Consider the following 19,871-nt stretch of genomic DNA (forward strand, 5'->3'; position numbering starts at 1 on the left):
CCATTCTGCAGTCTATAAATCAAGAAGTAATTCTGACTTTAAAGCCTTTTAAAGAAATATTTCATAAGGCTATAGCTGCCATAGATAGTGACTCCTCTGATGGATCTGGGCAAAGTAAATTGAAAACCTTCTGAAAAGGATTCACCATTCTAGATGTCATTAAGATCATTTGTGATGCATGGGAAGAGGTATCTCAAAATATCAACATTAACAGATGTTTGAAAGATACTGATTCCAACTCTCATGAATGACTTGGAGGGGTTCAAGACTTCAGTGGAGGAAGGAACTACAGATGTAGTGGAAACAGCAAGAGAGCTAGAATTAGAAGTGGAGCCTGAAGATGTGCCTGAATTGCTACAATTTCATAATTAAACCTGAATGGATGAAGAGTTGCTTCTTATGGAGGAGAAAAAAAAGTGGTTCCTTGAGTTGGAATCTACTTCTAATGAAGATGCTGTGAACATTACTGAAATGACAACAAAGGATTTCAAATATTACATAAACTTAGTTGATAATGCAACAGCAGGGCTTGAGAGGATTGATTCCAATTTTGAAAGAAGTTCTACTGTGGGTAAAATGCTATCCAATAGTATTGCATGCTACAGAGAAATCTTTCGTGAAGAGTCAAGTGATGTGGCAAACTTCATTGTCTTATTTTAAGAAATCGGCACAGCCACTGCAACCTTCAGCAGCCACCACCCTGATCAGTCTGCACCATCAACACTAAGGCAAGAACCCCAACCAGCAATAAGATAACAACTTGCTGAAGGCTCAGATGATTGTTAGCATTTTTTTCTAGCAATAAAGTATTTTAATATTAAGGTATATACTTTTTTTCCCCACATAATGCTATAATGTTATTGCACACTTAATAGACTACAGTATAGTATAAGCATAACTTTTATATGCACACCAGGAAATGAAAAACTTGTGTGACTCACTTTATTGCAACATTTGCTTTATAGTAGTGGTCTAGAACCAATCCCACAACATCTTTAATATCATCAATAAACTGTTCCTGACTTCTTAGCTAGAAAACCAATACTTGTCAAATAGTTAGGGTAGGAATGGGGTAGTGTAGTTAAAACTGGAGCAAAATATTTTTGATCACGACAAACAAAAGGTCTGAGGAGCGGGGCTGACGTTGTAATCCAGAAAAGGTCATCCAGTTATTCTGAGAGTGCAATTAAATGAATTCTAAATTATTCTTCAGGACAAGTATATATAATAAACATATATGGGTCTTTGAGAGCTTCCTCTGGACAGAAGGTCTTAGAAATGTTATTGTTCCAAGGTTGCTGATTTAAACAGCTTTAACTGTATTCTAATATGTGAAATCTTATACAACCAATTTTACAAAAATGTAGAGGTTATCTAGAAAAAGAAATAACAAGTAAGGGGGAATGGGGGAAATATTTCAGAGCTAACTAGTAGATACAAATGAAGTACTTTTTAGGGGAAAGACTTATACCAACACTCAGATCTTTTACCTTAAAGATCTTTTACCTTAAAAACTTATTAGATAATAATATATAGATAATAAGTTTTTTCAACTGGGGTTTCCTGGGCCAAAGGAGAATAAAAACAGAAGAAGGGGGTCCCATACTTACAACAGTTGAAACATTGTAGCATTGGTGGAATTTAAAATTTTCACACTAAATATTCACTTCCCTCCCCATCTTGGGATATCATTGCTACGTGTAATCAACATAATCCCCTCCCCCACAAAATAAAACAAAAGCAATAACATAAAACAAAGAAATAGGAATCATGCAATTTTATAGATGGAAGAGACTATCTAGAAAATTCTCTCATTTTTGATTAGATGATTGAAGCCTCGGGTGATGTTGTAAGTTGCCCAATGTCACACTTCTGATCACTATGACAGAGCCAAGCTGATGATAAACTTTTGTAGGATGCAATGACAGTATTTTAGTTTGTAAGCAAAATGCTTTAAATAGAAAAAGAAAAGTAAACCTTATCATTTTTCCTTTTTCTTTAGGATCTCTAAATGGTCATGAACCATACTGGACGTCTATGCCAATCTAATTCTTACCTAGCCTTTCCCTTAACACAGTGGTTTTCAAACGTAAGCATGCATCAATATCAGTTGATATTGATGAACACAGACTGATGGGCCCCATCCCCAGAGTTTCTGATTCAGTAGGCCTGGGGTGGGACTCTACAATTCCCACTTCTAATAAGCTCCCACATGATGCTGCTGCTGCTCCACAGATCACACTTTGAAAACCACTGCCTTAACAAAAGGACTTGAAAATGTCCATCACTTGTTGTGCTTCACCTCAACAGTAAAATGAGGGTAGAGGATGGATCAGATAATCTCTAAGGCAGGCATCCTCAAACTACGGCCTGCAGGCCACATGTGGGTGTTTTTGCCCGTTCGTTTTTTTACTTCAAAATAAGATACGTGCAGTGTGCATAGGAATTTGTTCATAGTTTTTTAAAAACTATAGTCTGGCCCTCCAACAGTCTGAGGGACAGTGACTGGCCCCCTGTTTAAAAAGTTTGAGGACCCCTGCTCTAAGGTATCCTCCAACTCTAAATGTAGTGGTTTCATGGTCTAGTAAGTGTGCTGTAACTCTCAGTACTAATCATTGCATCCGTGTAAGATCCTTGCAAACTGTTACGTTCATCTGATTTCAGCCACTCTTTCCTTCATAAAAGGCACACACATAAATCCTTTTTTAGTTTTCTAATTTTCTTTTTTCACTACTTATCTTTTCTCAAAAAATATTTTAGTGGCTAAAAAAGCTTAGTGAAAGCTTGAAGGAAGCTTATAATACTCCTTATATCTGAGTACATCTGACATATTAATTAAATTCTACCCACATATGGCTTACGGTAGCCCACGCATTTATGCAGAGAATGAAAAACACAAGATACAAATTAGATTAGTGACTACTTTGAAGTTATATAATTAAAAATTGTGACAGACCTTTTGCAAACTTCGTGAACATTTTCTTTTTCTTCTTTAATAATCACTTTGTCTGAAAATCTATACTGTGAAGAGATTATTATGGTTACATACGTATATGTGAATATCTCTATTACATACTGAGCTATAAGGCTTACCAGATTTATAAGAACGTGTCAGATGCTAATTATACAACTAGCTTATGGTCAACCTTAAAAACAATGCTACTCTATATAATTTAAAATACTTAGCTGGGCTCAGTGGCTCATGCCTGTAATCCTAGCACTCTGGGAGCCTGAGCTGGGAGTATTGCTTGAGGTCAGGAGTTCAAGACCAGCCTGAGCAAGAGTGAGATCCCCATCTCTACTAAAAATAGAAAAAATTAGCCGGGTGTGGTGGCGTGTGCCTGTAGTCCCAGCTACTCGGGAGGCTAAGGCAGGAGGATTGCTTGAGTCCAGGAGTTCAAGGCTGTGGTGAGCTATGATCACTTTACTATACTCTAGCTGGGACAACAGAGCAAGACTTTGTCTCAAAAAGAAAAAAGTCTTAAAATATTGAATATTGACTTAAAAATTTCCATTGCTGCTTAAAAGAAAAAATAAATAAATAAATAAATATGATTTCCAACTCTTGATATCACCACTAATTATATAAACTATTTCAAATTATTATGGACAATTAAAGTTGCGGGGTTTTTAATTCAGGAAAAAAGCTTTGGGTGATTTTTATTTTTAGGTGATATTTATGAACACAAACGGAATTTATTTTTCATTAGAAATATTTAAATTTATTTTAAACATAACTAAACATTTTGCAAGCAGCTTTTTTGGAATTATGATTTTCTAATCATAACAAAGTTATACATGCTCAAATATTATATTGAAATAAATAAACCCTCAAATCACCTATCACCTATCACTCCAGCAGTCAGAGATAACCATTTAATATCTGAGTTTATATCTTTCTAGTCTTTTTTATAGTACATAATAATATTTTAAAATAATGGTACCACACAGTATAGTAGTCTCGGTTTTTGCTGTCCAAGGTTTTGCTTTCCAAGGTTTCAGTTACCTGTAGTCAATCACAGTCCAAAAATATTCAATGGAAAATTCCAGGAAGAAACAATTCACAAGTTTTAAATTGTGTGTCATTCTGAGTATTGTGATGAAATCTCAGGCTGTCCTGCTCTATCCCACCCACAACATGAATCATCCCTTTGCTCAGTGTATCCATACTGTATACGCTACCTGCCCTTTAGTCTCTCAGTAGCTGTCTCAGTTATCAGATTGCCTGTGACAGTATCACAGTGTTTGTGTTGAAATATTTACTTAATAGTGGTCCCAAAGTACAAAAGTAGTGTGATGTTGGCAATTCCGATATACCAAAAAAATTCTATGCTGAGATTGCTAAGATCTATGATAAGAATGAATCTTCTATGAAATGATGAAGAAGGAAAAAGAAATTTGTGTACAGTATATATAGGGTTTGGTACTATCTGCAGTTTCAGACATCCACTAAAGGTATTGGGACATATCTCCAGCGAATAAGGGGGGGTCTACGGTATATACTATTAGAACTCTTAGAAAGAAAACCATAAAAATCAACTTAGGAATGTGAAATATTAAAAATGCAAAGATCTACCATGTTCCTGGATGAGGATATTAAAGGTAATGATGTTAATTCTCCCCAAATTTATACATTTAAAAACCTACTTTACAATGTGAGTTTAAAGCACTCTTAAAAGAATATTTGAGAGAAAACCATCAAAAATATTTTAGATTTATACTTCATCTTAGTATCATTTAAAGCAAGACTTCCTTACTATTTTCACTTTTCAAATATTTGACAGTATGCTATAGGTACAAGAACTGAGCAATCAATGAAACAAAAGAGAAGTAAAGGGATAGTTCTGTACATAAAAATTTGAAAACATTAAAGATGGTATTTGAAATTTATGATGAAATGATTCAATAAATGACAGAACTGGCTAGTTGACTAGATAGAAAATAAGCTTGGTCCCAACCATATGTCAAAATAACTTTCAGGTTCATTGAAGATTTAAATATAAAAAATAAATTCCAAGGGTAGCAAAAGAAAGTAGTAAAAAAAATAAAATATATGAATGGGTATTTATATAATTTGGAGGGTGGGGAAAGCCTAAGCATTACATCAAAGGCAGAAATCATGAAGTATATATTAACAGGTTTAACTACAAACATTTAAAATATTTCTAAATGTAAGAGAATAAGAAGTACAAAATAGCCATTTGCCAAAATAAAGAAAAAACAGGAAAGTTATATTGTTTCTACATTCTTTCTCCAAACATAAATTTTAGTTTGGTAAAAAAATGTAAACATAAAACCATAAAACCCTAGAAGAATATATGGGAGAAAAAAAATTGTTTTTTTTTTTTTTTTTTTTTGAGACATAGTTTCATTCTGTTGCCCTGGCTAGAGTACAGTGTCATAGCCATAGCTTATTGCAACCCCGAATTCCTGTTCTCAAGCGATCCTCCTGCCTTAGCCTCCTGAGTAGCCAGGACTACAGGTGCATGCAACCATGCCTGGATAATTTTTTCTATTTTTAGTAGAGACAGGGTTTTGTTCTTCCTCAGGCTGGTCTCAAACTCTGGGCCTCAAGAGATCTTCCTGCCTCAGCCTCCCAGAGTGCTACAAGTACAGGTGTGAGCCATCACAGCTGGCCAAGAAAATTTTTTATATTGAAATGGGGAAGAGTTTCTCTAAATATAACTCATAACTCCTATTATACAAGAAAACTGATGTATTTGGCTAAATAAAAACAAAAGGCTTCTGTAAGATGAAAAGCTCCTAACCCAAGTCAAAACAAATGAAAAACAAGAAAAAGTATAGCAACATATGACAATGAACAAATATGTTTAATATATGGAGAGTTCCTATAAATAAAAAAAGATCAAAATCCCAGAAGAAAAATGGGCAAAGAACATAAACAGGCAATTCATAGAAAAAATATTAATGGCTTTTAAACATGCAAAAAGATGCTTAACTAGACTCATAAGCAAAAGAAAAATTAAAAATAAAGCAAAGTCATTTGTAAAAATAAGCAGATGGACAAAAATTTTTAAAAAATCAATAATGAATTGGTGAGTACATGGGGAGAAAACAGTACTCTCACACAATGTTGTTGAAAGTATAAATCAAAGCAATCTCTATGTAGGACAATTTGACAATTCCACTTCTAGGAATTAATCCAAAAATGCTTGTACATACACAAAATGCCTTATGCTCAAGGATGCACAATGCAGCAATATTTCAATAGCAAAAACATGGAAACAAACCAAGTGTCCATCAATACAGGGACTTGTTAAATACAGTATATCCATACAGTAGATAATTATATAACTATAAAAACAAGGCATCATGGCCGGGCGCTGTGGCTCACGCCTGTAATCCTAGCTCTTGGGAGGCCGAGGCGGGCGGATTGCTCAAGGTCAGGAGTTCAAAACCAGCCTGAGCGAGACCCCGTCTCTACTATAAAAATAGAAAGAAATTAATTGGCCAACTGATATATATATAAAAAATTAGCCGGGCATGGTGGCGCATGCCTGTAGTCCCAGCTACTCGGGAGGCTGAGGCAGAAGGATCACTCGAGCCCAGGAGTTTGAGGTTGCTGTGAGCTAGTCTGACGCCACGGCACTCACTCTAGCCTGGGCAACAAAGCGAGACTCTGTCTCAAAAAAAAAAACAAAAAAAAAACAAAAAAAAACAAGGCATCATTACATACATTGAAAAGAAAAAAATCTCTCTTATATATTAAGTTAAAAAAAAAAGATAAAGAACAATATGCTACCATTTGGATAAAATTCAAAAGAATCAATAGGTCCACTTTGAGAAATGGCAGAGAATCTCCTACTCGGCTAACCCTTCTGCTGATGACAACTATAGATCCTGGATAAAATACTTATTATAAAATCCTCTACCCCAAAACCCTGAAAAGATATGAAAAACATTTGGAAAGATGGAATGGCACTGGGTAACTGTCTTGTTTTGAATGGTTTTATATTAAAGGCAGGCTCTAGTTGGAACTACTTGGGGAAGACAACAATACTTCTACTAACATGAAGAACCAGAAGACAAAGTCTGGGCAAAATCTGAAACTGGAAAGTAAGGCTGGGAATTGTGGAAAGGGAAAAGCCTAAGAGACAAAGCCCCCAAATATGCTTATAAACTTGGCCCAAATCTCTAGCTGATCTCTGAACTACACATATGTAAGGTAGAATTCCAAATAGTCCAGCTAAGACTAAAAGAAATAAACAAAGATTTCAACTGACTCCTATTGCAGGATAGTGATCTGGAGGTTGAGTTCACCCAAGTTAAAACCTATGCATGCCATTATATACTGTATAGCTCAGCAATCATAGCCCATTTATCCCTGAGGAATTAAAACTTAGGTACAAAGATCTGTACATGAATGTTTATAGATAGCAGTTTTATTTGTTACTAGCCCTAAACTAGAAACAACCTAAATATCCATCAGTGAGTGAATAGCTAAAATAAACTGTGGTACACCCATACCATGGAGTATTACTAAGCAGTAAAAATGAACGAACTATTGATACATTCAACATCCTGCATGAATATCAAGAGGATTATGCTGGGTGAAAGAAAAACAATCTATAGAGGTTACATACTGAATGATTCCATTTGTATAATATTCTTGAAATGACAGCATTATAGAAATGGAGAACTGCTGTCCAGGGTTAAAGAGAGGTTGGTGGGAAGGAGAGAAGGAAGTTGTTTGACTAAGGAAGAACAACATGAGGGATCCTTGTGGTGATGGAAATATTCTGTGTATTGACTATACTAATTCCAATATTCTGGTAGTGATACTGTACTATAGTTTTGCAATATATTACCGCTGGGAGAAAGCAAGAGTTCATGAGATTTTTATGTACTATTCTCACAACTGCATGTGGATCTAGTCATCTCAAAAAACAGTAGGATGCTGCTAAAGCAGTATTTATGAGTAAGTGTATAGCACTAAATGGCTCTATTAGAAAATAATAAAGGTTTCAAATCAATGACCTCGGCTGCAACTTTACAAAACTAAAAGGATGAACAAATTAATCCAAAGTAAGCAGAAGGAAAAAAATTTCAGAGCAGAAATCAGTGAAATTGAAAACAAAGAAATAGAAAAAAATGAGTAGAACAAAAGCTAGTTATTTTAGAATTGTCAATATAATTAATAATCTTCTAGCCAACTTCCTATGAATTTACATTTATTGCAAAATGCTAAAGTTATAGAGATAGAAAACAGATCAGCAGTCGCTAAGGTTAGAGATGTTGGGGGAAGAAGCAAGGTTTGACCATTAAGAAGTAGCATAATGGAGATCTTTGTGATGATGAAATAGCTCTTTGATTGCAGTGGTGGCCACACAAATCTGCACATTTGATAAAATACAAAAAACTACATAAATACATTGTGTCAATATCAATTTCCTGCTTCTGATTATTGTACTTTAAGATGTAATTATAGGAGAAAACTGGGTGAAGGCTATATGGGCCCTCCCTGTATTACCTTTGTGACTTCCTGTGAATCTATAATTAGTTTAAAATATTAATAAAATGTTTTTTAAAAAGTACACTAATGCTTTAACTATTTGGAGCTCATCAAGCAAGTATTACCATGGTAAACCTAAAAATTATTACATATGGATTCTGGGTACACTGATACATAGTAGAAAAGAAATAAGGTCTCCAGAAAAAACATATATATATGTAATGAGAAAATATATATATAGTGGGAAATAAAAGATCAATAAAGAAAAATTTCTAAAAGTTCATAGACAGCCATATATAAGAGCAGAAAAGAAATAAAGAAGGAGGACAGGAATGTATCCTATAAGTCAAACGATTTACTGTCAAATGTTCCTAAAATGTAAGTGTAGAGAGATGAACAAAAGTTTGTTAATTTTCAAATCTGGGTGCCAGGTATTTTATTTCATTGTATTTTTTTTTTTTATTTAAAAAAAAAAATTTTTTTATAGGGGGTCTTCCGCTGAGGATTGGAACCTGCTAGACAAATTCTAAAAGAGCTGTAACACTGGTGCCAGGTATTTTAAAGGCAAATATTATTGACTAGGTTATGTATTTTCTAAATTTTGAGTACTTTGAAGCCTACCATGGTATCATTATAGAAGGATAAATTGATCATCTTCCTTCTCTTAAACAAAAGAAAGAAATGTCACTATACTAGGAAGCAGCTAAATGATTTCTTTTGGGTTATTTTATTTTTATTTTTCTTGTTTTTTTTTTTTAAAGGCTGGTCAACTGAAGCAGTGGGAGTAGAGAAGGAACAAAGGAATCTGTGACTGGTTGTGATCAATAATTTGGAAACACCTTGCACTCGGATTATTTTTAAAATAATTAATATTGAAGAGTCTACAGCTTTAAAATATTTACAGTGTTAAGAACTCAGTATACCAATGGCATTGTTGGGAAAAAAAAAAAAAAAAAAACAAGAACTCAGTGAATTATGGTAAACACCCAAATTGCATCCTTACAGGAGTGAAAGAATTAACATTTCTCATGCTTAAGTAGAATAGAGTATAAGTTGTTTCTTCTATTTTTTAATGCTTTAAACATGGGTCATCAAAGTACAGCCTAAAGGCTGCCTATTTTTTGTCAATTAAAATTTTATTTGAAAACAGTAATCCCTACTTGTTTAAATATTGTCTATGGCTACTTTTGCACTACAATAGTAGAGAGAAGCAGTTACAACAGCAATCGTATGGCCGACGAAGCCATACAGATATTTACTATCTGGGCCCAATAAAGAAAAAGTTTGCTGACCCCTGGTGTAGAGTCAAAGGACTCTGCTGTGTGACCTTTGACAAGATACTAAGTCTCAGTGTTCTCATTTGTAAAAGGAAGTAACAGTAGATGTATGCACAGTGAAGGATTAATTCAGCAAGTCTAAGTTGTCCATACCCTTCACATTAAAGGTTTGGCCCTTGACCTGCCCATGGGAGGTAACTTCTAAGCCCTTGGAATATCCTGTCTGATGAATGTGTCTATGTTTACCCAGTAGAGACTGGGGCTACGTCAGATAGTCTATGCTAACAATGTGATTTATGGTGGAAACTCTGGGTCATACGGTATCAGCTTGACCTTTGGAGGGACTAGAGACTGAGTGACCTTTGGAAGGACTAGAGACTGACTTAAGGTCAGTCATGGAAGTAGTCACCCATGCCTTTGTGACTGACTCCAAATAAAAACCCTGAACATTATGGCTTAACGTATAGCAGGCAACACTCCAAGTGTGTTGCCATACATGTCTCTACTGGGAGAGAACAACTGGAAGCTTGTGTCTGGTATCTCCTGGACTCTGCCCTATGTGGCTCCTGGACTCTGCCCTATGTGCTGGTTTTAATTGGGATTCTTTTAACTGTAATAAACTGTAGCCATAAGTATAACAGCTTTGCTGACCTCTACAAATTCTAACAGGTCATTGGACCTACAGGGGTTTAATAAAATGTGATAACTCATGCTAGGTGTTTAGCAGTTGCTAAAGGCTCAATACATGTTGTCTGTTATCGTCAAATCATTAAGCAAGTGCTTTGTGAGATTTTTATTCTTGTTATAGGACACTTCTAGCATTTATAGACAATTGTCAAATGAGGTTCACATTTGCTATTCATTCAACAATTTGTTATTACTCTAGGTGAGAGAGATTCTGTAGTTAAGATAGATAAAAATATTTGCCTTCATGGAGTTTCGTTCTAACAGTAAGAGACCAAGATAAATAAAAATAAGTAAATGTATAGTATCATGGTAAGTGCAAGAAAGGGAGATAATGAAATGTTGGGAGAATGGAAAGCATTGAAATTTTAGGTTGGATGGCCAGGAAAGATATACCTGAGAACTTTAAGTATAAATAAAGACTGAAAGCAAATAACAGACCCAGGTATACCACTTTCTATGGGAAAAACATTCCAGGCATTTGAATCAGGGTGGCATGGGCAATATACATAACCTTAACACTTGTACCCCCATAATATGCTGAAATTAAAAAAAATGGAAAAAAAAAGAAGCCATTGGAAAGTTTGAAACAGAAGAATGACATGATCTAACTTATTCTGTGTAGAGAATAAACTACAAGAGGGCAAGATTAGAAGCAGGAGATCTGTTCAGAGGCTACTACAATAATTCAGACAAGATGATACTGGCCTGGGCCTGCATAGTGTTGATGAGGATGATGAAAAGTGGACAGTTTCTAGACATCATCTGAAGACAAAGTAAGATTTCCTCAGTCTGCATATGGAGTGAGAGAAAAAGAAAGTATGGAAGTTCAAGGTTTTGGGCCTGGGAAATTATAAAGGATAGAGTTAGCATTAACAGAAGAAGGTTTCAGGAAGAGCTGGTTTGTGGTGGGGGAAGATTATAGCAGGAGTCCAGTTTTTAACATGTTAAGTCTGAGATGCCAAATTTGATATTCAAGTGGAAAAAGCAGGTTTGCAACTAGACAAAAAGGTTTGTGGTTCATTCAGAAAAGGAATTCAAGCTGGTGATATAAATTTGATAATTTTAGCACATAAATGGCATTTAACACAATGAGATTGGATGAAACCATCTAGGAAACAAATCGGGGGGGGGGAGAACAGATTCATGATCTGGGCTCTAAGTCACTCTAACATACAGAGGTCAGAGAAATCAGGAGAAACTAGCGAAACTAGCTGGGAAGTCACAGATAGAAAGGTAGAAAGTAAACCAGGTAAGTATGTTTATTCTGGAAGCCAAGTGAAAAGTGTTTCAAGGAAAGAGTGATCAACTGTGTCAAATACTGATGGCAGGTTAAGACTGAGATATATCCATTAGATTCAGCAACAAGGATGTCATCAGTGAGTTTAAGAGTAATTTTGGTGGAGGTGTGACAGTGAAGATCTTTGAAAAGGTCTCCTTTTAACAGAACTGGAGGAGAGAAATTAGAGATAATGGGTATAGACAAGCCTTTTGAGAGACAGGATGACAGCTGAAAAGGGCAATGAAACCATTAAAGGGTTTTTTGGTTTGTTTTGTCCAAAGATGGGACTAAAGCACATTTAAATGTTGACAAGAATGATTTGGTAATGAGAGGAGAATTCTACAGTAGCGAGACAGAAGAGATGAATCTAGCACCAGTGGAAGGAATAGCCTTGGCTAGTTTATCCATTGTAATGAAGAGAAAGCTAGAGTTCTCAGAGCAAATGCAGGTAGGTGTTCTAACATATAGTAGGAACCTGGGACATTCTTTTCAAATTACTTCAATTATCTTGGTGAACTAGGAAACCAGGTTGTTAGTTGTGAGGATGAATAAGGAGGAACTGAAGGTTTAATAAGAAAGTATGAAACAGTTGCCTAGCAGTCAAATGATGCAAAAGGTTCAGACAATCATACACATTATCTAGCAGAAAATTGGCACAGAAAACTTGATACCCCAATTCTTCCCCTAAGCATACACCAATGGTATGTTCCAGCATCAAGTTTAGCTCTAATTCCTCTGCCTTCTACATCTGTGGTTGAATAACTGATGCTTACATTCATAGCCCTCAGGTACTATGCTATTCAAAAATTTCAAGGAAGAGCAAATGATATTCAGTACTTTGTGTTTAATGAGGAAAAAAAAAAATGTACCATTTAGAAAGACTTACATAGGTTTGTGATGAACTTCAGGATACTGAAAAGCTAAACACAGTATGTAATTAAATAGTACATGCCATTTTCCCAGACAAGGGAAAACTTGTTCATACAATGCTTATGCAAAGCATCAAGGGATACATCCCATGGCCAGAGTGATATGATTCTTTTATTCAATAAAAGGAGTTACACTTGTCACATGACAGCACTGTTAAAATGAAATTCTCCATTACCACTATTTACGACTAAGAAATAAGAAAATGCAAAGGATTCCCTAGTACCTTTTCATCCAAGTCTGAACCTTTTATTTGTTCACTGAAGTCTCCCAGTTTTTCATTTTCAGAGGTCTCATTAGTAACTTCTCCTAAGGAAATGTTTGCATCTTTGGAATCATGTTTTATTTCAGTTGCTGAAAAGAAATAATTTCAATGATAGAAACTTTAAATGACAAAATAGCCAAGTCACTCAAAGACTGTTCTAAAATATGACTTAGAATTCAGAGGCTCTTTTAAGGTCTAATGTGACAAATATCAAGTAGAATTTTCAGCAAATTATATATAATTACTTCTTCTCTAGCAAAATAACTCCATTATATAAGAAGAATTGGCAGTGAGATATAAGAATTTTTCTTGATTGCATCCAGCTATTTAAAATACATTTTTAAAACTTGAAAGCCAAAGTAAAATTAACTTTCATATTAAGTTATATCCTATGAAATAAAGATTCAGGCATTTAGACTTACGATTAGCTTTTTTTTTAAAAACAGAGTCTCACTCTGTTGCCCTGGCTGGAGTGCTGTGGCATCAGCCTAGCTCATAGCAACCTCAAGCTCCTGGGTTTAAGCAATCCTTCTGCCTAAGCCTCCCGAGTAGCTGGGACTACAGGCATGCGCCACCATGCCCCGCTAATTTTTTCTATATATTTTTAGTTGGCCAATTAATTTCTTTCTATTTTTACTAGAGATGGGGTCTCGCTCTTGCTCAGGCTGATCTCGAACTCCTGATCTTGAACGATCCTCCCGCCTTGGCCTCCCAGAGTGCTAGGATTACAGGCATGAGCTACCGCGCCTGACCTCGATTAGCTGTTAATTACAAAAAAATGTAAATAACTCAGATTTAAAACATGGTAAAGCTTACATATTTTAATTTCAAAATAAGACTACAAAAATTACTGAGATTGCCTATCTTTTGTAGATAAAGTCTAACAAAGTTATTTATTAAATAATCAAATGGAAAATATCTCAAAATCTGATTTGCCAACCAGTTACACTTTAAACTGAGAAAAACTGACAAACTGCAAAACATTATGTTTAACAGACTACAAGATGAAAAGCATCCTATTCTAATGAATTCATTTTGACCAGGCCTGAATGGAGGTATAAAAAGATGTTTCAATACTACATATACTGAAAATGTCAAATTTTACCTGCTGACAAAGAAGCACAGATCTCTGATTTCATTAATACAGGGTCCAGCACAGGAAGTTCTCTATTATAAAGCAAGCAGAACTTAAACATAATAAAAGATTCTAAGCATAACTATTCACTTCTTTAAACATTATATATTAATAATTAGCTTTGGCAAGTGGTAAACATCAGCTCAAGTCCTCCAAGATACAGTACCATAATGGGACTCAGAGCCAGGCACACCCATGCAGATTCCTCATTTAGCTCATTAATCACATACGCTTCAACTATTAGGGGGTGCTGCCACTCAGACTTCATTACTCAGAGAGAACCTGACAAGATATACCAAACATTTAAAAAATTTTCAAGTATTACACCAATACAAGATAATGTTTAACTTCTAAAGCACATATATATATGTCCTACTGCCCGTATAAAAGGAAGACAGCTGGAGCATTGTTTGAATATTTTTTGTAGTCTCTAAAGTCAACTTATATTCTAAAGGTTAAGATTAGAGTTAGACCAATCAGGGTTCAAATATTGTTCTGCCACTTACTGTGTAAATTATGGCAAAATTACTTAACTTCTTTGAGTCTAATCATATCTGTAAAATGGGAATACCATCTGCCCACAAGGTTATTGTGAGGATTAAATGAGATAAAATGTTCTTAAAGCCAATAACATAGGCCCAACAGATAAAAACTACATATATATGGGCCACTCAAATACAAAAGGCCAAACACTATTCCATTTTTTAAAACTTAGACAACATTTAAAATATATAAAAGTACACAAAATAAAATACAACAAACACCTATAATCCCACCATTTATTCATTCATATAACAAATGGGTTTTATTAAGCATATCCTACAGCTCTAAAGTGCTCACTGGTTCAGAGTTACTTCCTAGCCAAGGAAGAGGAAAACTAAACAAAGCATCTTGTATACACCTTTCTTTGAAGTTTGGAAAACATGAAGTATTTTTTCCCAACATAAACCCTAGAAATAATAAGCATTGTATAGCTTAAGGGATGCGAAAATTATAATACAAACAGAAAACACATGCAAATGCAAATCTCCTCTAATCCAGACCTCTTTAGACTCATATCTAGCTGTCTACTAGAATATTTCCATTTCAGTATCTCAAAGGCCTCTCCAACTCAAAGTGTCTAAATTTGACCTCCTTAATCCTGTCCCTTTGCATAGGAGATGAACAGTAAGAGAGAAATGAGGTATCTTTGACTCCTTCCTCTGCCTCACCTCCATCTGATTAATCAATATTCACTTCCTAAACTTCTCTCAAATCCACTCCCACTTCTCTCTGAAGTCACCATGTTCTTTTGGTCTAATTATTATAATAGCTCCCTGACAATTTATTCTCCACACCAGAGCTATAGTGATTTTTAAAATGTAAATCTGATCTTAGAAGCCCTTCAGTGAATTCCTACATGCTTAGGATAAAGTTCAAACTCACCACAAATTCTAGTTTGCGTACTATGGTCTGTTTATGCCTGTTGTCCTGGCATATTAATTCTTTATAGTTCACCACTTCCCTCTCAAAAGTCTTGCAATTCAAAAGGAAATTCTGTGCTCATCCTTTCAAAGCCCTTCATGACTGAGCTTCTGTACATTCTATAGCTTCATTTCTTGCCATCTGAACACTAAGCCATGGAACATTATTTCAGTTTCTCACTTTTTTTCACCTGTTATCTAATTCCTACTTATCCTTTAGAGCTCATCTTAAATGTCTACTTTCATCGGGAAGCCTTTAACATCTCGCATTTCTCCTATCATTTTATTGTACTTAAATATTTGCTTCCTTAAAAGCTCTATGAGGACATGGCCCATATGTGTCTAGTTTCTCTCTATATATGCAGCACCTATCATATTCTTAGCACACAGTACTAGACACTGGGGAGACATAAATGAAGATGCCTTTCTCTTCTCTAGAAACTCCTAGTACAGGGTGAGGCTCACATACAAGTAAACACAGTAATATACTGAGATATGGGCCAAGAGAATAATTGGAGTAAATTCCTGGAATAACATCTCAGATGCGATTGGACTGATAACGGAATAAAAAGAAAGGGACTTTCAGATAAACGTAAGCAAAAGGATTAAAGTATATGGCACATTGTGGAAACAATGAGCTGCTTGCTATGTTTATCTTTCATTAGCTTTTCACCCCACTTTCCTCTCTCCAAAACCACAGTTATCAAAGAGGGAATGGATATAGATCCACTAAAGAGCCTTAAAAAGCCTAGCCAAGCAATTTAGACTCTATCCTCAGGTGGCTGAAAACCAGTGATGCATTCTAAACAGTCACTGGTAGGCCACTTTCTATTTCAGAATATCACTATGACAAAAGAGTTAAAAGAGTTTAGGAAGATTTACCAGGAGTTTATTACAATAATCTACGAGAAAGATAAATAAAATAGTAGCAGTAAGAATTGAGAGGAAGGAACAGACATGAGCGATATTAAGGTAGCATGAACAGAATTAAGTACTCAATAGTGAAGAACTGAGGGATGTTTCTGTGGCTTCTAATTATCCTGAAAGTTCCACTCATAAATGGGTACAATAAATATATTAGTTTAATTTTGAAGTATTAAGATAGCATATATAATATTGCTGGTATAATTCACACAGGTGTGAGAAACTTTTTTTTTTTTTTTCTTTTTTCTTTTTTTTTTTTTTTCTGGAAAGAAAGGTGATGCTGAAGAGAAACTTTTTACTATGTAAATAGCTAACTTACAAGGAAGGTAAAATTGTATATGCTACTTTAAGAAATAATTTTGTTTTGAATTTGACACAAAAAACTTAAATTCACCTAAATTAAAAAAAATCATAAAGTGAGCAAAGTTACAATTTACATAAATATCTTACAGCTCTGCATTGGTGGACTGGGAAATTATAGTTCTATGTTAGTAGAATGAAAAAGGAAAGAATGAAAGGTAGAAGGAGGAAAAGAGAGAAAATAGAGACAGACAGGTAAGGCTACAGAAATACAGAGAAGCAAAAGAGAAAAGTCTGAGCAAAAAGAAGAGAGGAATAAAAGGTTTAAGTCAACTCTGAAGAACCACACAGATTATATCAAGCTTATCCTCTAGCACAGCATTTTTTAAGTGGGTAAGAAAATCTATTTAGTGGGTCCCAACCAAGAACTTTTTTAATGAACTAGAATAAAATACAACATATGAGATTATATCACTTGTAAGGAAAATACTGTTTTTGAACACCTATTGTTTCATCTGTTTATAAGTATATACTGTATGTTAAAGTAAAACATCTTTATTGTGGGTAATTGACAAAAAGGTTAGAAGATGATTGTTTTAGAATAATTATTAGCAGAAAAAGTTTGAAAACTATAGCACAAGAAAAAATTCAAAATGTTACTGTCTCCTTTTGAGATGCTAACTAGCTAACTGTGGTCAATATTCATCTCTTTATTCATATATTCTGTTTCTGGATAGGACTACCACAAATTTGCTAGTATAAATTATTCTGCAGACAGCAGTGGCCATAAGTAGAGAAATATTACAGTATCCAATTCATTAAGCCAGAAGTTCCTGAGCCTGATGCCATGCTGTGAGCTTAGGTTTCATGATATTATATATGATTACTCGATCAAGTACAACACTGTTTATTTCAGCAATGACAAGAAACAATGGTTTATGTGGCCTCAAAGAGAAAAAAATATATAAAAATTGGAAAGATGTTTCTTCATATTACCCCACCTTCTGCTTTAAAGAGGAGGAATAGATGAGACAGGAAAGGGATCAAAAGTAAAATAATGTTCTGTGGTAGTTTGCAATCAAATTAAAGCTATAAAAAGAACTAAAATGCCACTCTTCCAGCATGCCATTTTAGGGATAAGGAACAGACTCTCGAGCAGGTTGCCCTGAGTTCAGGTGTCAGCTCTGATTCTTGTAATCTGTGTGTCCTTTGGAAAGTTAATCTCTTTGATTCAATAAAGACAGGGCCAGTTCCAATCTCAGAATTGCTCCACTAAATAAAATAAGTACTATATCCAGCACAGGGTAGACATTAAATATCAGTTCTTACAATTAGGTGTAAAAATTTGCACTACAGTTAGAACACATCAGATATTCATTGGAAAGGGACAATGAAGAAAAGTAAGTTTCTTAAAAGACAGGCAAGGAGTCTCAATATAGGACAGAAAGAATGATCTTTACTTTGAGTGGAAACCTGTTTTTTTGTCATTTAATATGGTGAAACTGGTCATAAAAACCACTATACTCTAGAAGGCCAATCACCTGGGGAATAAACTTGGATTAAATTAGATTATGAGATAGTAAATTCCTTGAGACAGGATATAATCTGCCCAGGCTAGATCCATGCTAGGCATGGGTCTAGTGGAACTCAAATACTTGGGCAAAAGTGATAGGCTTTTAGCTTCTGTGCACTGGTACCAGACATATTTCCCCATAGAAGTTTGTTTACTATTTACCAGCCCCAGAATGTATAACAGCTCCTTATGGATTTAAGTACAAGTTGGGAAGGTAGTATAACTGATCCTTACTGACCACCAGCATCAATTGTGTACTAAGTTCAAATGCCTAACTTCCCAACCTCCTTCATGTGGCATCATAGTACTTATCAAACCTTATTTCGTACTAGTCTTCAATGTCTATTTGCTTTAGAAAGAATTCACTGTTTTCATTTACATATATTCCAATCTAAGAACTTGAGAAATAGCCTTCAATATTCTCAAGTAGAAATGGAAACCTTAATTCTCTTTCCCACCTCAATATATGAGGGATTGGACTTCCAAAGGTAACAAGACATGGGTGTTTTCTATCTTCAAGAAATCCAACAGTTTAGCAGGCAAGAGAGATATAAATTATATTATCATGGAATCAGTGCTATAACTGAGGTAGCATAGGTGCTATGGCAACACATAAGGGTTCCTGCCTCTGCCTGATGGAGTCAGGAAAGCCTTTATAACTTTCCCTACATGATCATGTTCATTATCTACCTTTACCTTTTTGCCCACATATTCCTCATTTCTCCTCCCCAAAACTTGTTTCTTTCTTCCCCTTTTTTAATCTAAATGAACGCAAACTTCAAGGATCAACACAATTTTTTTACTTTCCAAGATCCTTTTTCATTCCTTTCTTTTCTAAATTCCTACTATTCTTAGTACTTCAGTTTATATATTTTTATTACAAATACATTAGTCCTCCTCCTGCTATACAGTAATTCCCCTGAATTTGTGGCCGATTCTTAAAAGCTCAATCTACATATATTATAATTCAACTGGTATTTTAGCATATAATAATAATCCTATGTTCTAGTACAGATTAACTGTCTAGCACTGACTATTATAGACATTCTCAGATCATTTCCTATGGTACTTAAGGGCTAATTCAAAAAGTTTTACCAATTTCAGCCATTACACATTTCCAAGCTTATCAATTCAAGTTTTAGTGAATGAGTTCTATGATGCTTCTAATAGTTTAGATTTTATTATGAACTTTCCTCACTGTGGAGACTGACAACAATGAGTATGCATTCTATTATGACTTAAACACCTTACAAATTCTCCCTAACCAGGTCTGAGAATGCTTTCCCCAACAATTAAATCAGCTCAGATTTATCTACTTGTTTTATCAATAAAAGATAGTCCAGAGCTTCTGACAAATATCTGGGCCTAACACTTTCTCGTCTTCTATTTTTTATTCCTGTAAAATAAAAACTCATTCTAATAGACTTCAACCTCTTAATGTCTTAAAGGGGGGGAGCGGGGTAAGAAGTATATGAACTAGGCTGGGCTCAGTGGCTCATGCCTGTAATCCTGACACTCTGGGAGGCCGAGGCAGGAGGATTGCTCAAGATCGGGATTTCAAGACCAGC

The 19,871-nt window shown here is 35.0% G+C and overlaps 1 protein-coding gene and 1 non-coding gene across 2 annotated transcripts in view; both read right to left on the reverse strand.

Moving 5' to 3' along the window:
* TOPAZ1 (testis and ovary specific TOPAZ 1) overlaps positions 1-19,871 on the reverse strand; it is an 85,894-nt gene that overhangs the window by 57,084 nt on the left and 8,939 nt on the right. The window contains 3 exon segments of the mRNA XM_075995110.1: positions 2,957-3,021; positions 12,870-12,997; positions 14,014-14,075. Of these exon segments, the coding sequence (XP_075851225.1) occupies positions 2,957-3,021; positions 12,870-12,997; positions 14,014-14,075 (255 nt within the window).
* On the reverse strand, positions 8,960-9,019 carry LOC142875393 (U7 small nuclear RNA). The gene has a single exon (XR_012922757.1). It is a non-coding gene; the product is annotated as a U7 small nuclear RNA (small nuclear RNA).

The sequence above is a fragment of the Microcebus murinus genome, chromosome 1 (genome assembly GCF_040939455.1).
Source record: "Microcebus murinus isolate Inina chromosome 1, M.murinus_Inina_mat1.0, whole genome shotgun sequence".
Classification (NCBI taxonomy): Eukaryota; Metazoa; Chordata; class Mammalia; order Primates; family Cheirogaleidae; genus Microcebus; species Microcebus murinus.